General features: G+C 35.1%; 1 protein-coding gene across 1 annotated transcript in view; it reads right to left on the bottom strand.

Annotated features, from left to right (window-relative positions):
* LOC145099198 (bifunctional aspartokinase/homoserine dehydrogenase, chloroplastic-like) overlaps positions 1-23,306 on the bottom strand; it is a 37,276-nt gene extending 13,970 nt beyond the window's left edge. The window contains exons 1-11 of the mRNA XM_079036790.1: positions 23,099-23,306; positions 22,926-23,014; positions 14,647-14,784; positions 14,348-14,452; positions 14,208-14,249; positions 13,960-14,115; positions 13,517-13,615; positions 13,320-13,412; positions 13,169-13,220; positions 11,087-11,420; positions 10,262-11,038 (exon numbers count right to left, since the gene is read on the bottom strand). Coding sequence (XP_078892916.1) covers positions 10,262-11,038; positions 11,087-11,420; positions 13,169-13,220; positions 13,320-13,412; positions 13,517-13,615; positions 13,960-14,115; positions 14,208-14,249; positions 14,348-14,452; positions 14,647-14,784; positions 22,926-23,014; positions 23,099-23,306 — 2,093 coding nt within the window. The remainder of the gene's footprint in view (positions 1-10,261; positions 11,039-11,086; positions 11,421-13,168; positions 13,221-13,319; positions 13,413-13,516; positions 13,616-13,959; positions 14,116-14,207; positions 14,250-14,347; positions 14,453-14,646; positions 14,785-22,925; positions 23,015-23,098) is intronic.
* Between the last annotated feature and the right edge of the window lie 434 nt (positions 23,307-23,740).

The raw sequence follows: 23,740 nt of genomic DNA, 5'->3' as shown, positions 1-23,740 counted from the left end.
TACTCCCAAACCAATCCATCCTCCGACATGTAACTCAAATATACCAAGCTTTAAGCACTCTTTTAGACCCAAAACTTCATTATAAAATAGCAAAACGAGGCTAACTTTAATTACAATGATGAATGTAAGTTAGAAATTTCGGGTTGTCACATCATCCCTCGGTTAGAGGGAATTTCGTCCCGAAATTATAATTTAGGTAAGAAAGTAGGTACGAATGATCGAGTCATGACGTGGGGAACTTCCTAATCGATTTGTTCTCGCGCTCCTAAGTGAAATCGGGTCCTCGGTTGGTATCCCAACGAACCTTCAGTAACGGGCGGCGATGTTGCTTCGTCCGCTTGACCTCTCGGTCGAGGGTCACTACAGTTCTAATACGAAGGCATGGATCTCGACGAGTGGACTTACAAGAGTCCTAACGGAAAGGTACGGTTTCAAGATCGAGACGCAATGGGAAAAATGTACGTTACCGAGTTCGCGGAGTAGGTTTAGTCTGCGAGGAGTTCTGGATGAACTATGATAGTAGGTCTGAAAGACCTAGAATTTGGCGAATGACTGTCGGCGTCTCTGATGTCGACCAATTCTCAACAGTTTTGACAAATTGTATGAGTACTCAAAATTTCCCTTCTCACTAACAGTGTGTTTCCATGGATTTTCTTCTCACTACGAGGATTGATAAGTAAGTCATTACATGGAGAAATGACGAACTGATTCAAGTAGGACAGACATACCCTACTCATTAGTTCATGAAAACTATGGGCATATTGGTCCTATCCGAAGGGTATCACTACGGACTCGAAGTGTCCGCATCGAGTTCGGAAGATAGTCTTCTAGACATCCTACCCTAACACTCGAACTGGTGATATTCGGATCTCAGACCCATTTCATCTATGCGAGGCAGAGATAACAATTTCTAAGGAAAATCTTGACGGAGTCTTCCATATCCGAGGCACATACGATGCAATCCGTCGATCTCTGGAAGAATAAGACTGGGGTTCTCCAGGGTGAGAAACCTAGTCTTCTAAATCTCTTTCTGTGTAGTTCGCTAAGTTGTCCAGGCTATTCTTGTATCTCCGTAGGTGTTTAGGCTGTAGGGAAATCTTTACAAAAGTCGTACTGGGTTCTAAGTTTGTTCACATGACGATGTGATTACTCGTAGTCTTGAGCAGTTCTCCGTCCTGAAGTTCATATTAGAATTCATACATGGTTTCACAATCACAATTTCGTGTATACGAGTCGTATATAATTAAGATAGAAAAGGTAGTGGAATAACTGATTCTTCTTTAAGCTCACATCTTTCTGAGGAAAAAAAGAAGTTAAAGTGGAATCATCAATTCTAAACCTATAGAATCTTGATTATATATCACTCTTATGTATACATTCCTCAGTGATAGATCGACCGTATGAATCATTGGATTAAACTTGATGTACTGCACGAGTGGTACTTCGGGGATTTCTTCGGAAATGAAAATAACTAAGAGGTACTCCTGGCATGAGTACTTCGGTGTTCTGATATGATGGTTTCGCTAAAAAGACATTTATCGATAAAGAGATGTGCGTATGAGGCTGTTTTTGTGAGGATCAAATTGAATCGAGTCGTATGATAATGTCGAAATCATACAGAAACTTACAAACATTAGATTTGAACATAAGGCGTTTACAGACAAAACACAACCGTGCAACCATGAGCAGAGTTACAGTACTTTAGATTTACTACAAGACCATTGCTGCGAATAAGGTATACTACAAAAGACAAGTATACGCAGCATGAGCATCCTTTTACTGACAGGATCTCGCAAAAAGGTAAGACTCTAGTTGCACTAGTTCTGGATAGTTTGTAAGTCTGTTACAACAACACGCATAAATTACATTAACGAGGGTTCCGGAGTAGGCTCTCCTGTAGCTGTGATCCTGAGAATCCTCCCATCTGCGCCAGAGTTCTTTGCTATATGGCAATCCTTCTTGAAGTGCCCTATCTCACCGCATTGGTAGCATGACTGGCTAGTACTTGCATTGGTGACGGGATTGCGGTGTTTAGCCAGTGTTATGTGGACACGAGTGCCTTCCTCATTACTCCACTTTGAAAATTGCTTTCTAAAGCGTTCTACTGGAGTTGCCACTGGTGGCTGTGGCATGGCAAGTCTTTGGGATCTCTTGCGCTCCTTTAGGGCTTTACAATATCGTCTCTTCCTTTCAGTCTTTAGGCTTCGCAAGTCCATTACTGTTGCCACTTGTTGGTTTCCCGGTTTGGTACTACCATCGGAACTCTCGGCTCCATTGTCAGTCTTGCTTGTGTTGCCCTAGTTGATGTGCGTAAGGAAAGTTGTCACAGCAGCTGCTACCGCAGCTTGTAATGTAGCGGCGTCGATATGGAGGATAGGGGTTTCATTGCTCAGCTAATTGTTTCAGGATGACGACATGATTCTGTAACACGAAAGATAAGAATTTTGTGAGCGATTCAGGTTGACCCTAGATGTACCTCGATTGTTCAAGTAAAGAGTAAGAGTATGTTCTCGAAAGATTGACCCACATCCCTATGATGCAGTCCTAGTACGGAATGGAAGTGTGTTTATGAAGGGCTGACCTACATACCTATGATGCAGTCCTGGTAATGAGTGGAAGTAAGTTCGTGAAATGGTCTCAAGGCTTTTGTCGTTCAAGCCAAGGTATCGTTGGTTGGTGAATAACATGATCCAACCATTAAAAGAGACTTGGAAATGTCTCCGGAGTTAATTTACTATAGTCCAATGACCTGACTAAAGCATGTTTCAGATAGGCTCCAATGAAAGTATGATAAGAGTACTTGAATAAAGAATGACACAGAAGCTAGCCGACTGTCAAAATCTTTGATATTCATGACGTAGAAGTTTGGGAAAATGACCTTGTAAAGGTCTTACATCATATCCAGAGAAGATAGTTCTTGACAGCATAACGACCTAACCAAAAGTACTTACAGTACAAGTTAATTTCATAGGAAATGCTACATCGGGCATAGACAGAATAACGATTCCATTTAATAAGGAAAATAAAGTAAAGCGTCTGCTACTGGTGACAGTCATCCCTCTGGTGAACTCTCAGTTCAGCCAGTTGACGTTCCACATCAAGTAGGTGTCTTTCGTACACCCTCTGGCGTACTCGAAGCTCTAAGACTTTGGCTCGTGATTCAGCCAGTGCTCGGAGCAGGGTTTCATGGTTTCTCACAGATCTCTCACGAGCATCTTCTAGACGAATGGTGCGGAGGGTATGCGTTCCCGCATCGGCGACAACTTCCGCAATCTGATGTAGGGCTGTCCTGCCTTGAATCTTTTTTCGGGCCACTCTGCGGACCAAGATTGGCAAGATTCTATCTGCTGAGCCCCCCCCCCCCCATTGCTTAGGTCATAAAAGTTCCGGTCACCATTAAATGGCATTAGCTGATCTTGTCCTTGGCTCCATGTTTCCAAGCATTCCACCCACTCAGGCGTCGGGCCATGAAAAGCCAGACGAGGGTTAGGAATTGGAAGGGTGCCCCTTGGGGTAGGTTCTCAACCTCTGGTTCGGAATTAGCACCGTCCGAAAGGTCTTCATCATGGTGATCATTCAAAGGGATAGGATGATCATTCTCTAGTTCTTCTCTAAACCAACCAGCTATGACTTCGTTTGGAAGATACTGGTTGTCGTGGGGATGGAGTCCAGCCATGTTATCTATGCGAGAATTGGGGTGAGAAAATAATAATTATTAGACGAACTATGTAGATAATTATTTAGAAAATCTTCATCAGTTACATCACTATCTGTGAAGTGCATACCAGTTATATGTAATCGAAACAGGATAGGCCTTCGAATAAGTGACCTTAACTCCATATTCACACAGAATAGGGGTGAAGTAAAATTTTCACAGATTCTAAGTCTATAATATCCTAATTACATATAGCCTTAGTGTATCCACTTAGCAACTATCAACTTAGTAATGAAGATCCCGTTTTAGTTCTCAAGTATAAAGTACTTATAGTAACACCAAATACTCCTATAGTATTTTAAGTTTAATGTTATGTTCTACTGTTCTCATTGTGGTAGGGTTGGTAAGATTTTAGACTTGTTGCAACCACACAACTACACTTAGGCACATGCTAGTCAACCCTCGGATAATATAGGTGATTAGGCTATATCTTCCCTGTTTTGACTATATGTCTCTAAGTCCATCTGTGTTGCCCAACAACCGTAATTCTTTTGTACTGTCCTAGTGACACTGATTTTAGCATGAATGCAGGCACGTATACTTACTTAAATATTTTATTCTTTAAAGTATAAACTCTTGGTAGAGTATTTTTAATCCCTTATGTATTTATAGTTAGTATATCTTTTTTGGGTTGATATACTTAATTCACTATAAACAATGCTCTGATACCAATCTGTCACACCCCAAAACCAAGAACGGCGGAAACGTTCTGGGGCGGAGGACGTCATGTACAGTATCACAACAATGAAAAGTAGTAAACAAGCAACGACATCATCCATTGCATTAATAATATAATTTTAATACAAGTGTGTTCTGATATGTCTAATAGACACTAATGTATAAATCAAAATGAAAGATGAGTCTTGAACGAGCTCCATCTTCCTTAATCCTTGCATCGGTACCTGTCTATGATGACCTGAGGACACAAGTAATTTTGAAAGAGAGTATCTGCTTTGAAGCTGGTGAGATCATAAGTATTTTAGTGTCTTAATTTGTATGTAAATACTTGTATGTATTTGAAATGTAAGTATTTGTATGTATACGAATTGTAAGTATTGAAACTGTAAAGGAACTGTATGTATGAAAATGTTTGTAAAACAACTGTAAACATTTGAAAAGTCCTAGAAATCCCTATGATTCCTATTAGTAACAAAAGGAGTCTTCTACCAAGACTTTAACTGTTCTCAATGTAGTCTTCTACCAAGATTTAACTGCTCTGAATGTAGTCTTCTACCAAGACCTAACTGTTCTGAATGTAGTCTTCTACCAAGACCTAACTGTTTTGAATGTAGTCTTCTACCAAGACCTAACTGTTCTGAATGTAGTCTTCTACTACGACCAAGCTGTGTTAGTATTACCCTTTGGAACAAGGGCAACTAACAATGTTAACTGAAGACATCCGTAGATGTACATTTACCTCTGTTGCTAACAGCTGGGTATAGGAATAGTCAGTCACCAAAAGTATACATGTAATGGTATCAACCGTTGACATCCGTGGATGTGCTTTTACCTCTGTAGCTAACAGAGATTCTAGGAATGGTCAATCCCACAACGTATCCTTTGGTACTAGGATATTAAATCCAATCTATCTCGTCCATTATGTGATTGAATCACAAGATAAAGATAAGAATGAGGATTATATAACCGAATATATACATATAAAATGTACTAGTAATCCTTGTAAGTGTACTCATGTAAATGTGATCATGTGACCATATCTATTGTAATAGTATAGTAATGTACTGTAATGTTCTAGTTGTAGTGTACGTGCTCTCTATCTAGCAAGTATAGTAATGTACTGTAATGTTCTAGCTGTAGTGTACGTGCTCTCTATCTAGCAAGTATAGTAAGGTATTGTAATGTTCTAGCAAGTATTGACTCATGAATGAACTGACTCATTGTATAGTATCGCGTTCTAGTAATAGTTCTAGTATCTTTCTAAACTACCCATATGGTAGTTTACTAGTAATCTAACTGGGACGTATGAACATGGATGTATAACCTTGCTACCCAAGGGCATTGGATGAACTGGAAGGACCTTTTATAACTATATATGTACACATGATATATAACTAATATTTAAACGACCTTCGGAAGAGTACCCGATATCCTATCAGACCACATCCAAATCGAGGAAAAGGAAACAAGGTGGATAGCCTTCCTAAGCTTTTTAATCATTACTTATATAACTATACATATAGAGGCATGCAATTTATAATATAAAAGCATAAAATAAGTTTTGTAAAACCTTTGAACATAATTATTATCTAAGAAAAGATCGACTTGATGTCAATTTATAAAACGTTTTGAAGGCATGGGTTTGATAAAAGAAATTTAGTATAAGGAAACATTTGTTTGAATCACAATTGTAAGTAAGTTTGAAATAAAACATATGGAGTAAAATGTACAGTGTAATAAGGAGTTTTAAACACATAAAGTGTTATATGAAAAACATTTGAAGTAAACTGTGTGATAAAACGGCTAATGAGTAGCCAACCATTTGAATGTTGATTATTAATCACATGTGATAAAAATAATAACTAGCATTATTCTACTTGTATCTCCCCCCATATAACATTTGAAAATAGTTAAAACCTTGATTAAGGGGTATGAACTCACCTGTAGTGAGTGGTTCTGATGAAAATGATGGATCGGTTGCTAAGTATCAAGTGGTGACTTGAGTACACCCGCGAATCCTATTTAGCATATATTGGCACATATATGAATATAATTAGTATTATGAACAACTAATTAATGAATTGGGACCACCTTAGGGACTAGTGAACACTTATATTGAAGTGTTACAACAATAAATGCTTGTACGAAGGGTTAAAAGGCTATACAAGGGAGTGTATGGCCAAAATACACACTATATGTGTGTGTGCAGCTAGGTGTGCGGCCAGGTGTGCTGCCAGAAGCGTGTGCTGCCAGAAAACATGGTGTTCTTGGTGTTCTTCGTGTTCTTGGTGTTCTTGGTGAAAGATGTTACCTTTCCGAATGATACTTGAGAGGATTTTCGAGTCCTAGCTTTGCAAGAGTGTAAGAAATGATCAAAATGACCAAGGATAGTACTTATAGGGGGTGTGTGCGGTTAAAGGTGTGTGTGGTTGGCCTGTGTGCGGCTGGCTGGCCGCACAAACCGGGTTTGGTGTGTTTGGCCCGTTTTTCTAATGCTACTCCCAAAACAATCCATCCTCCGACATGTAACTCAAATATACCAGGCTTTAAGCACTCTTTTAGACCCAAAACTTCATTATAAAATAGCAAAACGAGGCTAACTTTAATTACAATGATGAATGTAAGTTAGAAATTTCGGGTTGTCACACCCTACAACACTTAGATGCAATCCATACTTAGATGCAATCCTTGAGACTTATAACACTTGTATAAAGTGTTTAGCATGTCCTAGGGTGTGTTGACTTTGTTTATTAGTTTTTTAAAGACTAATTGGATACATATATGTCATATTATATGTTAACTAGGATCATAGAGTGTGTTCAAGACTTCACTTGACACCTAGCATCCTGTTTCAGTCCGTTCATCCCAACCACTTACTACAGGTGAGTTCATACCCCCTAATCAATGTTTTAAATGTTTTTAAATGCTTTATAGGGGGGATACAAGTATAATCATGCTAGTTATTATATCAATCACATGTGATTAATAAGCAGCAGTCAAATGATTTGCTACTCATTAGCCGTTTTACCAAACAGTTTCCTTCAAATGATTTTCATAAACATTTTATATGTTTAAAACTCCTTATTAAACTGTTCATTTTATACTGTATGTTTCATATCAAACTCATTTACAATTGTGCTTCAAACAAATGTTTCTTTATACTTAAATTGTTTTATCAAACGCATGCTTTCAACCCGTTTTATAGGCTGACATCATGTCGACCTTTTCTTAGATAGTAATCATGTTCAAAAGGTTTTACAAAACTTATTTTATGCTTTTATATTGTCAATTTCATGCCTATATATGTATAGTTATATAAGAAATGTTTAAAGGACTTAGCAAGGCTATCCGCCCTATTTCCTTTTCGCGCTTGAGATGTGGTCTGGTGGGGTATCGGGTACCCGTCCGATGGTCGTTTAACTATTAGTTATATTTCATGTATACATATATAGTCATAATGGTTCTTCCATTCAGTTCAATACCCTTGGGTAGCAAGGGTATACTTCCATGTTCATACGTACCAGTTATATTACTAGTAAGCTACCATATGGGTAGTTTAGGAAGATACTAATACTAATACTAGAACAATGAATCATACAAAGAGTCAGTTCATACATGAGTCATAATACATAGTGAAGAAAACAAACATAATACATAGTGATGAGAAACAAACATAATACATAGTGAAGAGAAACAAACATAATACATAGTGAAGAGAAACAAACATAATACATAGTGATGAGAAACAAACATAGATGCTAGATAGAGAGAGAACACACGGTACAACTAGCACACGTAGAACATTACAGTACACTACTATACTATTACATGATTACGCTTACATGAGTACGTTTACATAGATACGTTTACATGAGTGTGTTTACATATACGATAATAGAACAAACATCACAAGGTGCTATAGCATGGAACGATTTCAGGATCTAACTATACCAATGAATCACAACGCATTGTGATAGTTATATTGGGTATAAGTGATCATAGTAATGTGGATGTTCACAACTTGCAGATATGCAGGGGTCGTGTATAGGTCCCAAAATCCCTTTGACAGCGGAGCGTCTAGCCTGGGATCTATCCATCACATTATGCCTTATCCCTCAAATAAGGCAATACTAGTACAGAAGTAGTCACTTTTTACAAATACTACAGTTCTTACAAAATTACCATAGACTTAAGGTAATTAGTACGGTTGTAGTTCGATACTACACTATAGTACTATTTCATTTTCCCATTACATTCACTTCGTGAACATTCATACGATGCACGGTAATGTAGAAACTATATTTTTGATTAATGATAGTCAAATTTGGGAAAATACACACTCTTACAAGAGACACACACACACACACACAGATACTAGATGCCTTGGTAGAAGGTTACTTTTAGTAGGAAATATATGGTTTTCTAGGATGTTCAAAACGTTTTCATATTTACAGTTCATATATATACAAATACTTACATTTTAAATACATACAAATACTTACATACAAATTAAGACACTAAAATACTTATGATCTCACCTGCTTTAAAGCTGATACTCTCTTTCAAAATAACTTGTATCTTCAGGTCAACATTAGACAGGTACCGATGCAAGGTTTAGAGAAGATGGAGCTCTTTCAAGACTCATCTTTCATTTTGATTTATACTTTAGTGTTTATCATAATTTGTCAGAACACACTTGTATTAAAATTATATTATTAATGCAATGGATGATGTTGTTGCTTGTTTACTACTTTTCATTGTTGTGATACTGTACATGACGTCCTCCGCCCCAGAACGTTTCCGTCGTTCAATGGTTTTGGGGTGTGACATGTTGCGAAGGGAAGCGAAGGCACAATCATAATCTGAATCCATACCATGTAGACCGTTATCCCGTAAGATGTGGTCTTGCAATACCCAAGATTGGGCCCTTAAGGCAACAAAATGTATACTGTTATCCCGTAAGATGTGGTCTTGCAATACCCAAGATTGGGCCCTTAAGGCAACAAAAGCATAGGAGGTAGCCTTTACTACCGAGTATAAACCCAAACCCCCAAACCTAATGGGTAAGGAAGCAATTCGACATTGTATGTCAGCAAAGAAAGGGCCCCACAAACCATAATTTCCTCAATCGCCCCACGCAATCCATTGTCAAAGAATATTGCTGTCTCCTCCATGTGAACGGGTTGGCATGTCCTCAACCGAAAGAAAAGCTTGGCAATACCCATACAAGACCAAAGAAGAATGAGCTCACTCTAGGGGTCAGACAATTGTGGAAGAAGTCACATCAAATTCACAGCGTTTTTGGCTCTCTTTATGGCTAAGCTGCGAATGAAACTAACATCTCTACTAACAGCTCCCCTAAGAAGTTTCACCCCCAAAGGCGGCCTCCTGATGTCCGACGGAAATAGCCCCTCTCGTAACTTCTTACCATCACATGAGGGCCAAAAGAGCTCGGTTTTCTTGATATTCAGCTGAAGGCCCAATTTTGGGCCAATCATCGTAATGATGTCCAATGCTTTGGCCACCTCCTCTGAATCTCCGATAAGTGTGCAATCATCCAAGTATCATGCATGGAGAAAAAACTTCCAATTGTTTCTAATCTTATGCAAGAGCGGGTGCAACACAATGGCAAAAAGAAGTGGTCCCAAGGGGTCTCCTTGCTGAACCCTAGTAGAAGACCGAATATGTGTGTTGCCTAGATGTAACCTTGCTGCTTGACCATATAGGAATTCTACCCACAAGGAAATAGAGGGACACCTCAATCTGACCTCATGAAGTAATGTGGATCTGTCAACAAGGTTAAAGGCATTAGAGAAGTCCACGGTAAGCATGGAGAGAGATTTTTCATTGTGGCATTCACTAAACAACCTATTGGCGCTATGTAAAACGGCCTCAGCGCTACCCGACACCCCTACTCCGAACTGAAAATCATTGAGATATTTGGCCATTTCTTTACCGACCCCTTTCATGGCTAATTTGGAAACCAAATGTCTCCATATAGTACCTACTACAGTAGGTCGTATTCCCTTGTCAGGTTTTAAGAGCGGCGTGAGAGGAGTAGAGGCAACAAATTCGGCCATGCTCGAAGGGCATCTTCCCCCTAGCCATAGATTAACCACAGATGTAATAGCACGTAGGAAGTCTTTGGCTATAGCTGAACCTTCTCCACAAAGGGCATCTAAAATGTGTTGAGCTCTTAACCCGTCCCTCCCACACGAGGTACCTTTAGGGAAGGATTTAATTCCCCCAAGGACATTGTCAACATCCACTACCAGAGGAGGTTCTGAAAATATGGTGTTGGGCATGGAAGGCGGTGTCTTGTATGGATGCTTATCCTCTAATGTCTTCGTGGTATCAGCCCCAAATGGAGCAACCCCCGAAGAACATAAAACTTTCATTGCTATTGTAAATTGTCCATCGGCAACCTTACAAAGACATTGTCTGACATTGGTGCTGCCAAGTGTTCTTTTCTCCTGAATGTACTCTTCTTTTTTATCTTGTTGCTCCAGAATTGCATTGTCAACTAAGTTTTTAACTAGCTTGGTGATACCGTCTTTAGTCCCCCAAGTAGTTAAAGCACTCAAGATATTACGATGTTGCAAAGACTTCCTATTGCCAGACCTACTTTCTTGCCTGTTCTTGGGCCTGAACACGTGAAGAGTATACCTAGGAAGAATTCACAAAGCAACCCACGCTTCAACGGATCCGGGATGAGCAACTACCTTGGAAAGGTCTGCTTTCAAAGCCTGAGAGAAAGTCATACGAGATTTATGAGGGATGCTTTTGATAGTGGTGATAGGCAGCTTAAAAACATAATCAAGTAGTTGAGCATCCATCACCAACCCATCATTGAGGTTGGTTTCCGGTTTGTTGGGTACCCGCTTTGGAATGCCAACAATATGCATGCTCATGTCATCAGTCCCGTCCATAAACTTAATCAAGCCACCCGGGTAGTGACATGAACGACTCAGGGCATGAAGCTTCATGCAATCCCCACATATCCATTGACCAAACTCCTTCAAAGTTGCTGCCACAGAAATAAACAATCCAATGTTAGAAGTAATAGCCTCCCATAACACAGCTCTGCGTTCATCTGTATGGAGGTGTAAGCTCTTGAGATGAGATATCATACGAGAAATCCCTTTACTTCCAACAATGCCATTTGGGCAACAGTGAAACCCCCGAAAAGGACACGACCAAGCCCTGCTCTCAAAGGAATGAGAGGACACCATAAACCAACAAATAAAGTTTATTTAAGCCTCAAGGTGAGACCCGAAATTAGAAGCACTAACCCAAAAGAAAAAGTGACACTCCAACAAAAGGCTGGAGTGTGCACAATGGAACCCACACCGGATAGAATCTCTACATCAGTTGGAGTCGAAAATTGGCAACAACTCTTGAAAAACTCATTTAGGCATTTCATCAAACACTAGGCGGGCAGAAAAAGAAACACCTTGTTTACATCACCAAGCCTTAATTTTTTTTCCCAAATGCAATCTTGAAGCCGGTAGAAAAAGAAACATTTGTTCTTGTTGATTACAAAATTACGATACAAAGAAAAGATAAAGCGTAGCCTCAATCAGAAGCTTGAAGGTGAAAAGATAACTTAAATCTATATCAATAGGCGTAAAAACCCTAATTATGAAATGCAAGCGTGTCAAATGGAATTTAGACAAGAGATACACTTACATGTTTGAATTTGATGCTTTAAATAAATAGATGTTGGAATTCTTTTGGTTTGATGTTCAGTTAGTGATGGTACGAGATCAGAAAGTGATAATGAGTATAATGAAAGAGGATTCAAGTCGTTCATCTGGTAGGATTCTGTCGCTGAAGGGTTCTGTGATAGGATTCGAACATCGAGTTAGAAAATTGAAGGAGATGGTCCAAGGATACCCATCAAACGTAAATCTGTGTTGGATTTTTCTTTTAGCACTGCTGCCTGAAAAGATGTAAGTTATAAATGTGTCACATCAGCGCCAACTTAGCATATTTCTACTATAGTAACCCTTTTTTAGTAAGATTGTTTATGAGTCCGGTCAATTTAGTTTTCTATACAAATCAATATAATTCAAGTAACTAAATAGTGTGTAATTTTTTTACATATGCGGTGGTGGTTTATTTATAGGACAAAAATATTAGAATGACATAAACGTTTTAAATTCATTAATTTAGAATTATAAATGAGTGCTACAAGAATTTTAATTATTAATATTAATATATTTCAAAGTGTCGCCAAATTTCGAACTTTCTCTTCTTTACATTTATCTAAACTTTAAAAATACATTTTTTACATTTCTAATATCAAATATATCTATTTGACACTACGTAAAACTAAATAACAACTTCTATTCTATTTTAATTAATAAACTAAATGATTAATTTCAAAAAATACCTTATATTTTGTAGTTTTTCTGGATTAAACCTCAAATTTTTTTTACTTAAAAAAACTTTGTATTTTTTTCATTTTTCTTGATTTGACCCTTTTAGTCGTTTTTGCCAAAAAATGGTAAAATGTGAGGGTTTTTTCAGGAAAAACTAAAAAAGTTGAGGGTTTATTTCGAACCATTTGAAAGGTCAAAGGTTTTTTTCGTAAAAAAAAATATACAAAGTTGAGGGCTTTTTCCGAAAACATAAAAAATACAATATTTTTTTTGAGGCCAAAAAAAAATTTAAGGTTTAGTCCGGAAAAAAAAACACAAAACATAATGCTTTTTTTTTAGATTAACACTAAACTAAAAGAATAAAAAAAGTTGGCCCAGCTTTCAATTTTACAATCTAAAAGAAAGTCGTTTGTTGAAAAAGCTCTCATTATAAGTAAGAAGCTCTTTCATTGTTATTTTCAGAATGAAAAAACCTTAAAAAAAACAATGTTAAGCACTTAAAGTTAAAATATAAAATATAAAATATAAAATATAAAATATACCTGTTCTCTAAGCTGATTAAGTAAAGTAGCACCAATAAGCCCAGGCCCAATAATACCCACAACTATTGATGTTGTACTCAGAGCACCCTTGTGCTGTAGCTCTCACATTAATATTAGTCTGAATTTCAACATTTAATGAATAAATATCATGTTATATTATAATCTATATGTATGACTTAAATTAAAAAAGGTGTTACCTTTACAAGTGCATTGAATAGAGTTGCACGAACACCTAGAGTACTTGCCATTTTCTGACAAACTGCTGCAAGAATGCTACAGTTTGGAATCACTGCCACCTGTCACAAAAATGAATTTCACTATTCCTAGGGATGGGAGGAAGGGATTATATTCATTCTTTTTTTCATTAAAAAAGACCAAAATACCTTTGTTATGTTTTAGTAGAGGGAGATAAATACCTAAGAAATCATGATGAGCTTAGCTCCAACATATTTTACAGCACCAAAATTTGCACTTGCTATACCCGGAACACCAGCCATTCCAATTATGATGTAAAAATCAATAAATAAATAAATAGTAAACAAAAAATGATGAAGTGGACACAAAATGCAAGAAAAACTCACCCCTCAACATTGACAAGGGCCAAATTGTCTATGGTTGCAAAACCTTTTACATATGTTACCAAATTCTTTTGGTCTTCAATTTCATTAATAGGTGACCTTGAAATCTTTGTTCCTTGTGCAGATAGGTTGAAGATGTTTTTTATAACAATGGGAATGTCAAATCGCATCGATGGAATGATAGTTCTTGGATGTAAAACATTTGCCCCAAAACATGACTGCATCATCCAAGTTATAAACAAAGTTAACGGGTAGTTGTGTCCTTTTTTTCACATTAAGTCATGTATGGAAAAACTAGTAATGATGTCACCAGAAGAGAAAAAAGAAGGGCAGATAGGTAAAGAATTAGTGTCTGAACACATTAAGCACATAAGGTCAAATAGAAACAGCTTCTAAGAAGACCCAAAAAGGGTATGATTATAAAACTAAAAGAGAAGAATAAGTTTTTACCATTTCCCATGCCTCTTGATAAGACAATTTATTCAAAATCACAGCCTCACTAGCTGCAAAAGATTTTGTTTGTTCTTGAGAAACATTTGAAGCGATTTTATTATTCTGAATAAAAAAGTAAAAATATTCTGACCTTTTCTAGGTTCTTCACTATAGACACCATCAACATCTGTCCAAATGGTGACTTGGTGAGCCCTAAATAAAGCACCCATGATAGCAGCAGAAAAATCACTTCCATCTATTTTTTAAGTTGTGGGGATATTTTAAGGGCTTCTAGCTATAAAACTAGTAGCAACAACCGCCTTTGAAGGATTTTGTGAACACCACTTCTCAAGTCTTTTTTCTGACTCAGTGTAATCAGGGTCAACTTGATTAGCTCCAGTAGGTGTCACAATTAGGACATCCCTTGTGTCCATCCAATTACAATCTACCCCACCCTGATAGAGGAAGAAATATTTTTTTTTAAAATAGAGATTTTCACTACAAGAAAAATGACTTACAGTCACACCAAAAAATTGTGACCATATGCGTATAGTGATATTTTATTTTTTCACTGAAAGTGTGACGGAAGGTGACGCCATCGTATGGGTCTTATGGTCACTTTAAAATGTAGTGTCTGTATGATATGAAAATATATTGCCGTATTATAAAATTGTGGTAAATGTGTACGAAATTTTTTTCCTTAAATATCCAATATTGTAGCGTTAAACCGTCAGTAGACACATTGATTTAGTAACTGTGGTGACTATATATCACCAACGTGCGACATTCATGATGTTTTAGTGTAGTTGTTTTCTTTTATATTGTCACATTGTTTAAATTTTATTAAGAGTATTGTGTATCTTTTGTATACATGTAATTATGGTGAGCACGACCATGTTTGCTAAATGGCCACATATAATTAATTCCATAAGTGGCAAATTGCTAATAATTAGTCACAAAAAACAATCAATATTTGTGACTATAGCCTATCGTATAGAGACACACAATTAAGTGAAATACAATCATAAGTATTATAAAGACACACATTTTGTTAAAATTAAGGACTATTCGGTATCGTATTAAGAATATTGGGTATATTTTAGACACATATAATTATGGTGAACATGTCAATGTTCGGTAAATGGACACATATAATTAATGATGTAAGTGACGATTTGCTAGTATTAATTCTCAACAACAATCAATTATAGTATTTATTTGTCACATAAATTGTTTTTCATGTTGTTATTGTTTAACTTAGTCACAAAAAAATTTAGAATAAACATCATTTTAAAACAACTATAGACTCATAATTCTTGTATATTATGGCTATTGTTAACTATTTAGACACACGTTAAAAAGTAATATAAAGTAACCATTGCATAATTTTTAGAGACATTAAAAACCTATAAAACATAGCCAAATTTATATTAAAGCCACAATAATTCAATTTTTATTGTTACTTTTTCTACATTGTAGACACATCAAAATAATTTAAATTTAAGTAACCAAACCCAACAATATGAAACAATATCAAAATTCATAATTTGATATTACTAATAACTGAAATCCAAATCCGTACATTAAATTCCTAATTAAAATACCAAAAAAAAGAAAATTGTACTAATTGCAAGTATTTAACTTATGGTTAAAAAAGCAAACACAACGTAAACTGAAACCTAGATATAACTAGGAATTCATCTTATTGGTATTGCTCCATGTCTTCTTGAGAAGGGTATCAGATGATATGTAAGTTGGTTTCCTTTTCTTTGAGTTTTGAAGTTGATGGTCTTGATGTGATATAATATTTGGTACCTATACCAACAACATTGAAACAAAAAATGAGTTCATTAAAAACTTAGCATGCTAGTTTATGAAGAAAAAAAAGTGTAATGCACAAAGAAGTTTACATAAACATACCTTTGAATCGGCTTGCACAAGGTATTTTGGTCATGGAACAAAAATTTATATGCCTCCTCAATTGTTGTGAATTCTCCAGTTTTAATATACAATCTTTCTACCTAGTTTTATCATTATCACAACAAAAAAATGCACAACAATGATGTAATTTGTTCTCTAACCCTATCAAATGATGCTCCATTAGCATACACTTACAAAAACCCAAAAAATAGTGGATTAATTTATAAACTGTAAACATAGACCAACCTATGAAAAAGATGGTCTTGATAGTTCATTCGCCTATTCAAGAAAGATGGATAAGTTGGTTTTGAATTATTAGTTTAAGGAAGAATGATTAAATTAGAGTAATTGTAATTAATAGTTACCATATTAGATATAGTTCCTTAGAAGAAACTATAACGAAATCAGCAACACAAATGATTCAAGCTCAATGATAGCATAAGAAAAAAAAACCATATAAGACAATGAAAGAAAACTATACCTTCTATTGCCTCTAAAAACTCAGAATGAAACCTAAAACAACATAAAAGAAATCGAAGAGTCCAACTCCTGAAACAGAAAAACAAATAAACTAAACAAAAATTAGAAATTGGAATGAGAAAAAAAACAGACATAAAATGGACTAGAAATCAGATAAAAAAAACAGAAAAGAGATACAACCTGAATTCGATGACCAGTAGTCTGTTATTTACTATTCAGAAATAAAAAAAATATCAACTTCTTCTGACTTTAGGCTACTAGTTACCTGTTATTCATAAATTAGATAAAAAAACAAACTCAATATCAGAATTCAGAACTCAGAACTCAGAAAATAGAATGAGAAGTACAGAAAATGAGAAAAGAAAAGAGAATTATAGAAACTATGAAGCTAAGAAATCGACAAGATCAGAAATTATGAACCAGAGAATGAAAATTCAGAACTCCTAACTTACCCAAAACCAAACTGGAACTCAAAAACACCAAAATTCCTCAGATTTTCAGTGATCCTATCACTTTATTCTTCAGAAATCACAATACCAGGAAGTTTATAGTAGAGAAATCCCAGATTAGTATGCAAAGTAAAGAATCAGCTGGCATTAACAAGTAGGTTTAGAAGAGTTACAGAGAAGTAGAGAAATTATAATGATAGGTTGAGAATGATGAAGTTACCTGATAGTTCTAACAATCAGACGGAATCGATAAAAGAGACATCGGCGTCTCTAGTCTCCTCGATCTTGGCAGTCGACGATTGGTTTCTCAAGATGTTGGCGGCCATGCTTTTTGTTTCCTTAGTCCATCTCATTCGTCATTCCTCAAACGCATATCAGTAATCAGTGATAGATTGTATCCAACTTTGTCAGTAGGTGTCGTCTAGAGATGGAAATGAACATGGCGACGATGGTGAACATTAAATATTGATGAGCAGGGTCAACGAGAAGAATGACGGGAAGAGGAGACATTAGGCTTTAGAGTCTGTGATAGCAATAGTTGAAGGTCGGAGATGGCGGCAGTAGACAGCCGATGATAGCGACGACAATAAACATGGAGCGAAACAATGAATGGCGATACGATGAGAGGTGTGCTCGTGAATCTAAGATTGAGACAATAAGAGTCTGTTGGGCTTTAGGTAATTAGTGCTAAATGCTTAAGTGTTTAAAGTGGTGAAATGAAATTTTATAGAAGCTCAAATTTTGGGGAAAATAAACATGGAGGGAAAATGATTTTGTAAAAATGTATAAAATAATATAATTTTAAATAAATATATTAATATATCTATCTATTTGTAATTATGTTTTTTTAAATGTGAAATTTTATAAAAGCAATGCTAGAAGATTACACAATATAACTAAAATATCTAAGAGAACAACACGAATCATACCAATTTATTTTTACAATATATATATTACAAGTCAATATAGTTTTCAACGGTCTTACATAAAAATTAAATAATATGTTTTATTATCAAACAATAATTAAACCTATAAGCCATAACCCATTAGCAATAAGTTATAAGCCATAAGCTATAAACCACAAGATACAATCCATAAGCCTTAAACCATATGCCTTAATCCCTAAACTCTAAACTATAGGCCTTAAATCCCAAGTTAGAACCCATAAGTTTCAAACCGTATACCTTATGTCCTTAGCCATATTCCATATTCCATAATACTTAAGCTATAACCATAACACATAAGCCATGAGCCACAAGTAATAATTCATAAGGTATAATTTGTAAACCATATGCAATGACACATAAGCCATACACCTTAATACCTAAGCTCTAAGCAATAAGCATAAACCATAAGTTATAAGCCTAATTATGTTCTAAGCTCTAAGTTATAGGCCATAAACCCTAAATCCATAAGCTATAAACCTAAGCCCTAAGCCATATACATTAATCCATAAGCCATAAGTCATAAGTCAAAAGCAATACACCACAAATCATGACCCTTATGTATTAAGCCACAAACCATAAGCCGTAAGCCATAAGTCACAAGCCATATTCCATAAGACCAAACCCTAGATCGCCATTCATAGAAGGATAAGAATAGATTCACCTTCCAAACTTGATCTTGACTTTTAGTTCTCCTCCCCTAACTTGGTTCTTTAAAAAATTAACCCAGACTCCTATTTCAAGCTTCAATGGTTGATCATAGAGTTCTCCCCATATTGAAGTCTCTCTCTCTCTCTCTCTCTCTCTCTCTCTGATATGGGAGAACGCTCACTTAAATATTTCCCTTACTATTGGTTATTATCATAATTCGTCCATTATTAGTTTTTTTTTTGGAAACGGAAAATGATATGACTGAAGCCTCTACCCAATATTCCAGAGTAGACCCTGAGTTTGAGATCCGCAAAGCGGGCAAACCCAACCCCCGATGGGATTTCCAGGGAAAATTCCCACACACATAGGGCATATTTGCAAGAGGCACACATATTGTGCTTTACCGGGTTTGAAACCCCGACCTCAAACCAACATGGGGTTGGAAACCCAACATATTATATAAGATTCAAGTCATATTTGGTCAACAAGAATCAAATTTCAACTTTCATAAACGAGCAGCTTCAATCCTTCTAACATGATTTAATAAATTCGACTCTAATTAATAAACTTCTATTTGATTTTTACCACTACATTTATTATCAATATCTATTTTATTATATTTATTGATTGATTTTAGTTATGTTTTATTATTTCAAAATTTTATTTTACTAAGATTGACCTAAAGTGCTAGGTTTATGGCTTTGGACATAAGGAATGAACATTTTGCATTTATGTCATCACAATGATAAATACTAGTAAAATAGTCATTTATATTAATAAATGTTACTAAAAATCATAAAATTATGTCATATAATAAATTATAATATATACCACGAAATGTATATTGTGATTTATCTCATTTATAAAATCAATAAAAATTAATAAACTGACATTTTATTTTTTAATTTTCAAATCTGTTTTACCTTATTTAATCACATCCATTTGCATCGCTTCCCGCTTAATCCAAAAATTGACTTAAATTTTCCCTTGAACAAACTTAATTCCACCCACCCCTAAAATCCCTCCATCGTGCTTTAATCTACTTAACTCCTTCATGCTCCAAGCCGACTTTCTCTCCCGTGTGCACTTTCCACCGCTGGTGACTCTATCTGCCACTAAAGTTTTTTCAAATCGTTGATGTGTATATTGTAGTCGTAAACGAAAATACAAGAGGGATATTGGGCGCTTATGAATTACAATCTACTCTTGAAATTCAATTCCCTCAATCCCAATTTTCATAAAATCAAACTTCAGTTCATCACTTTCCAAAAATATACATGAATGCCCTCCTAATTTTAGTTTCCTATATAACCTGATTTGTTGATCACTTCCATACCGACCCCTTCTTAATCCCCGATTTAATTTTTTATATATATATTCTTTCGTTTGAGTAATTACTTGTGTGAGCACGGCCTTGATTTGACTTCATCTTAATATTGCTTTGCTTTGGTTTTGTCAAATATCTAAAATTTCGTTATAGGTAGACGATAGTATTATATTAGTTTCTTACAAAGTGGTCGATGATATTACCCAGTGAAATGTTACTTCATTGAAAGACAAAAGATCACTATTTAGGTATCCTATATACCCTGGACTCCAAAAAAGTTCATAAAACCACGTCAAATGTTACTTCATTGTATTTAAGATCATCATCACCAGTCGTAAGTTGTGATTAACAAAATGGACAATTTGCTCATTTTATACAGGTTAATAAAAAAATCAGGATTTTGGTCATTTAGTACTTCAGAATTTAGGTCCAAAGTTTTCCATTGGGACTGGTTTTGTCATTTTGACTACTTAGGATGTTGTTTGACCTGTTCGTCAAAATGACCATTGTGGTCATTTTCTCGATATGATTAGCTAGTAAAACAGAAAATAAAAACAGTACCTTGCTTATTTACAACTTTGTATTTCAAGTTTTTTCTCATTTATCAATTTTTGTGTTAAATTATTGATTTTCCGTTGGGCTTATACAGGTCTTCACAGTCCTAACAATTTCTTTCCATTGCCTTCAGGCTCTCAAAGTTCATGCATTAAAAGTCATAATTTGCATTTTGTTGTCTGATGCTTGAAACACCAAACTTAGTTGCCTAAATGAGAAAAAAGGTTTCTTGGAAATTTGCTTGGAACTACAGACTAGTAGCTACTGGTTCTCCTTAGGAAATATTGTGAATTGGTTGATGTCTGTTTTGAATTGGAAATTCTCTATCTGATTGGTGTTTTGGCATAAAATGACAATAATACTCTTATTATTGAACTGTTTTTTTAACAAAATGGTTGTGAGATCTATTTATAAGATTGTACATTATATTTATTTCCTTGTAATCGTATTATTCTCAGTTTTTTGTTGGCATTTTTATTTGATAAAATTTATTTCCTATTCAAATTATATAAATTTATATTTTTTCTCAGTTCTTTGTAATTTATCTCTTTGTAATTTATTTCCCATCTTTATATTTATTTTGACTATTTTAGAAAGGTGCATGGAGTTTAACTATTAAACATTGAGTATCAGTGACAAAAAAGTACTTATGGTCATATTTTATTTTCTTTTATCATATAAATTCTTCATTTTTTGACAGGTATAAGAATTAAACTCTGACAATGAAATATTGATAGTCATACACTTCTTCTTTTAGTACAGAGCTTGTTTACTTTCAGGGGCATGTAAAAATTTAAACCGTAATCACATTTGTTATGTTACTGATTAGACATTATTGTTCTTTTATAACTATATTTACATATAGACACATATAATAACTGTAATTATAACTAAATGCTACCTACACTCATAATATTTGTTTCTTCTCAAAGCCAATTCATCATATTTTGACACACATAATAAAAGGTACATGACCATAAACAACCAATAATAATTTGTTTTATTGCGTTTAATAAGTACACCTAGTACAAAACCGCCCTTTCGACATAAAAATATTTAGTGTGACCATATGTATCACCTTTTAGCTACTTTGTCTGTTATGTGGCTAAAAAGGAACTGGGTTGTAGACACACATACAACTGACTCATGTCACAATACGTTTATCTATTGTCTCTCATAAAAAAGTATGACAATCTTAATCGATACCTGTGGTTGATTGAGACATATGGCCTTAGTGTTCGATTGTGACTAATATTTGTCACATTTGGTATAATTAACTGTGGTTAAAGTTTTGATTATCTATATAATGGCCACACAAACTAATTTAAATGTATCCAAAAACAGGCTTTAAATTTTTTTAGTGACCTTTGGCCACACTTTTAATAAAAAGTGTTACAGGCTGTTTTTTGGAAAATGTGACCGTAGGTCTTTTCTGTACTAGTGTTTGATGGAATTATGGAAATGGAATTCAAGATTCCATTCCATGGCAACGGAAATCGATTCTGTTGATTTCGTTTAAATTCTATGTTCAATGGATCTGAACATTCTGAGGGGTGGGTGGAAGGAATTCAATTATTTTTCCTTCTTTTATTGAAAGACCAAAATGCCCTTAGGTGATAATCACAAAAGGACTAAAATGGTAGGGTTCCTATAACAAATTTACCACCTTTTTGATCCTTGTAGCAAAATGACCACTCATTTTGCAATATAGATTTTGTGAATTGAGATATCGTTTTATAAATCGTCCCCACCACAAAAAAAACACCAACACTTCAAAAGAAAATTTAAAGAATCATATTTTGTGAAATGTATCATAATTTACAAAATGGTGATACCATTTCATATAATAAAAATCGAAAACAACTTTTTCTTAAAAAGGGATCTTGTAGCTTTTGTAAGTAAAAGTAATTTCGCAAAATTTTAAAAATTCCACAAATGTCTCTTTGAAATAAGAGGTCTTTTTTTATATTGGCCAAAAAGGTGGCAGATTATTAAATGGGCCAACCAATTTTGGTCATTTTTTGTAATTATCCTTAGATATAATGAAAACTTCAGCTATAAGTAAAACTTTAGAAATGATTCGGTTCTTATTATTACATTCATTCCATTTCTTGCCTTCCAAATGTGTCATAGGTTACAATTCCTTCATATTCCAATTTTTTTGGACAGATTTTGTTCCTTCTAAAAGCATTCTGCCAACACCCCTCTTATATTTCAAGTATATTCAACAGAAAAAATAAAAATAATATAAAAATAAAAATAAACCTCACCTTTCTGAGGACATATGACAATATCTGAGCAGACCATAACTCTCTATGACCAACAACAAAATCGGAAAAAGATTTTGTCACGTGTCCAGCTGAACAACTAAAAAATTATTATTAAACAATTTTTGAACACAAAAAGAAAGGAAATTAGCAAACTAGGTAAAAAAAGAAAAAACCTATATAAATAGCACGTACCATTGCTTTCAGATTACTGATGTCAATGCTCAAAATAGACAAGAAACTAGCAAGCTCCACCCCATCAAGTAGATCAAGTGCAGTTGCCTTGTGTTTTTCAAAAACAACATCAAGTGCCAATTCATATGAATCATCACGCGATTGTGCTTTTTCAATAAGATCATACATCATATCTGTAACTTTAGACATTGCATACACAACAACCAGTTTTCTTTCAGAATTGTCTTCTGTAACAATCTTGGCACCATTATAGATTCTTTCAGAAGTTCCCACACATGTGCCACCAAATTTATGGATTGATCAAGTGTCACCCTTGACAACTGAAGGTGGGACAGGGAGTTCGGGTGTTGAAATATCTGATAAAGTGATAAACAGGAAAAAAGAAGAAATGAAATAGGCGAATAGAAAACATGTAAACTATGTGTGAAAAAGTTGGATGAAAGGTGGACCTGTTGTCACCGAAGCAGAAACTTTGAAGTTGAAGGACTCTCTTTTTTCCAAATGTGAAGGAAAAGTACCTACTCTGAATTGCAAGTTACATGCATAACTTTAGAACTTTAACAACAGCTAAATGGGAGATTAAAGGGAAGTGAAAAAGAAAGTGTGTATAGATTATATAAACA

Source organism: Lactuca serriola, chromosome 4 (genome assembly GCF_051521515.1).
Source record: "Lactuca serriola cultivar US96UC23 chromosome 4, Lser_US96UC23_V15, whole genome shotgun sequence".
NCBI classification, from domain to species: Eukaryota; Viridiplantae; Streptophyta; class Magnoliopsida; order Asterales; family Asteraceae; genus Lactuca; species Lactuca serriola.
Note: the sequence above shows the minus strand (reverse complement) of the source record. Positions and strands in the feature narration are given on the sequence as shown.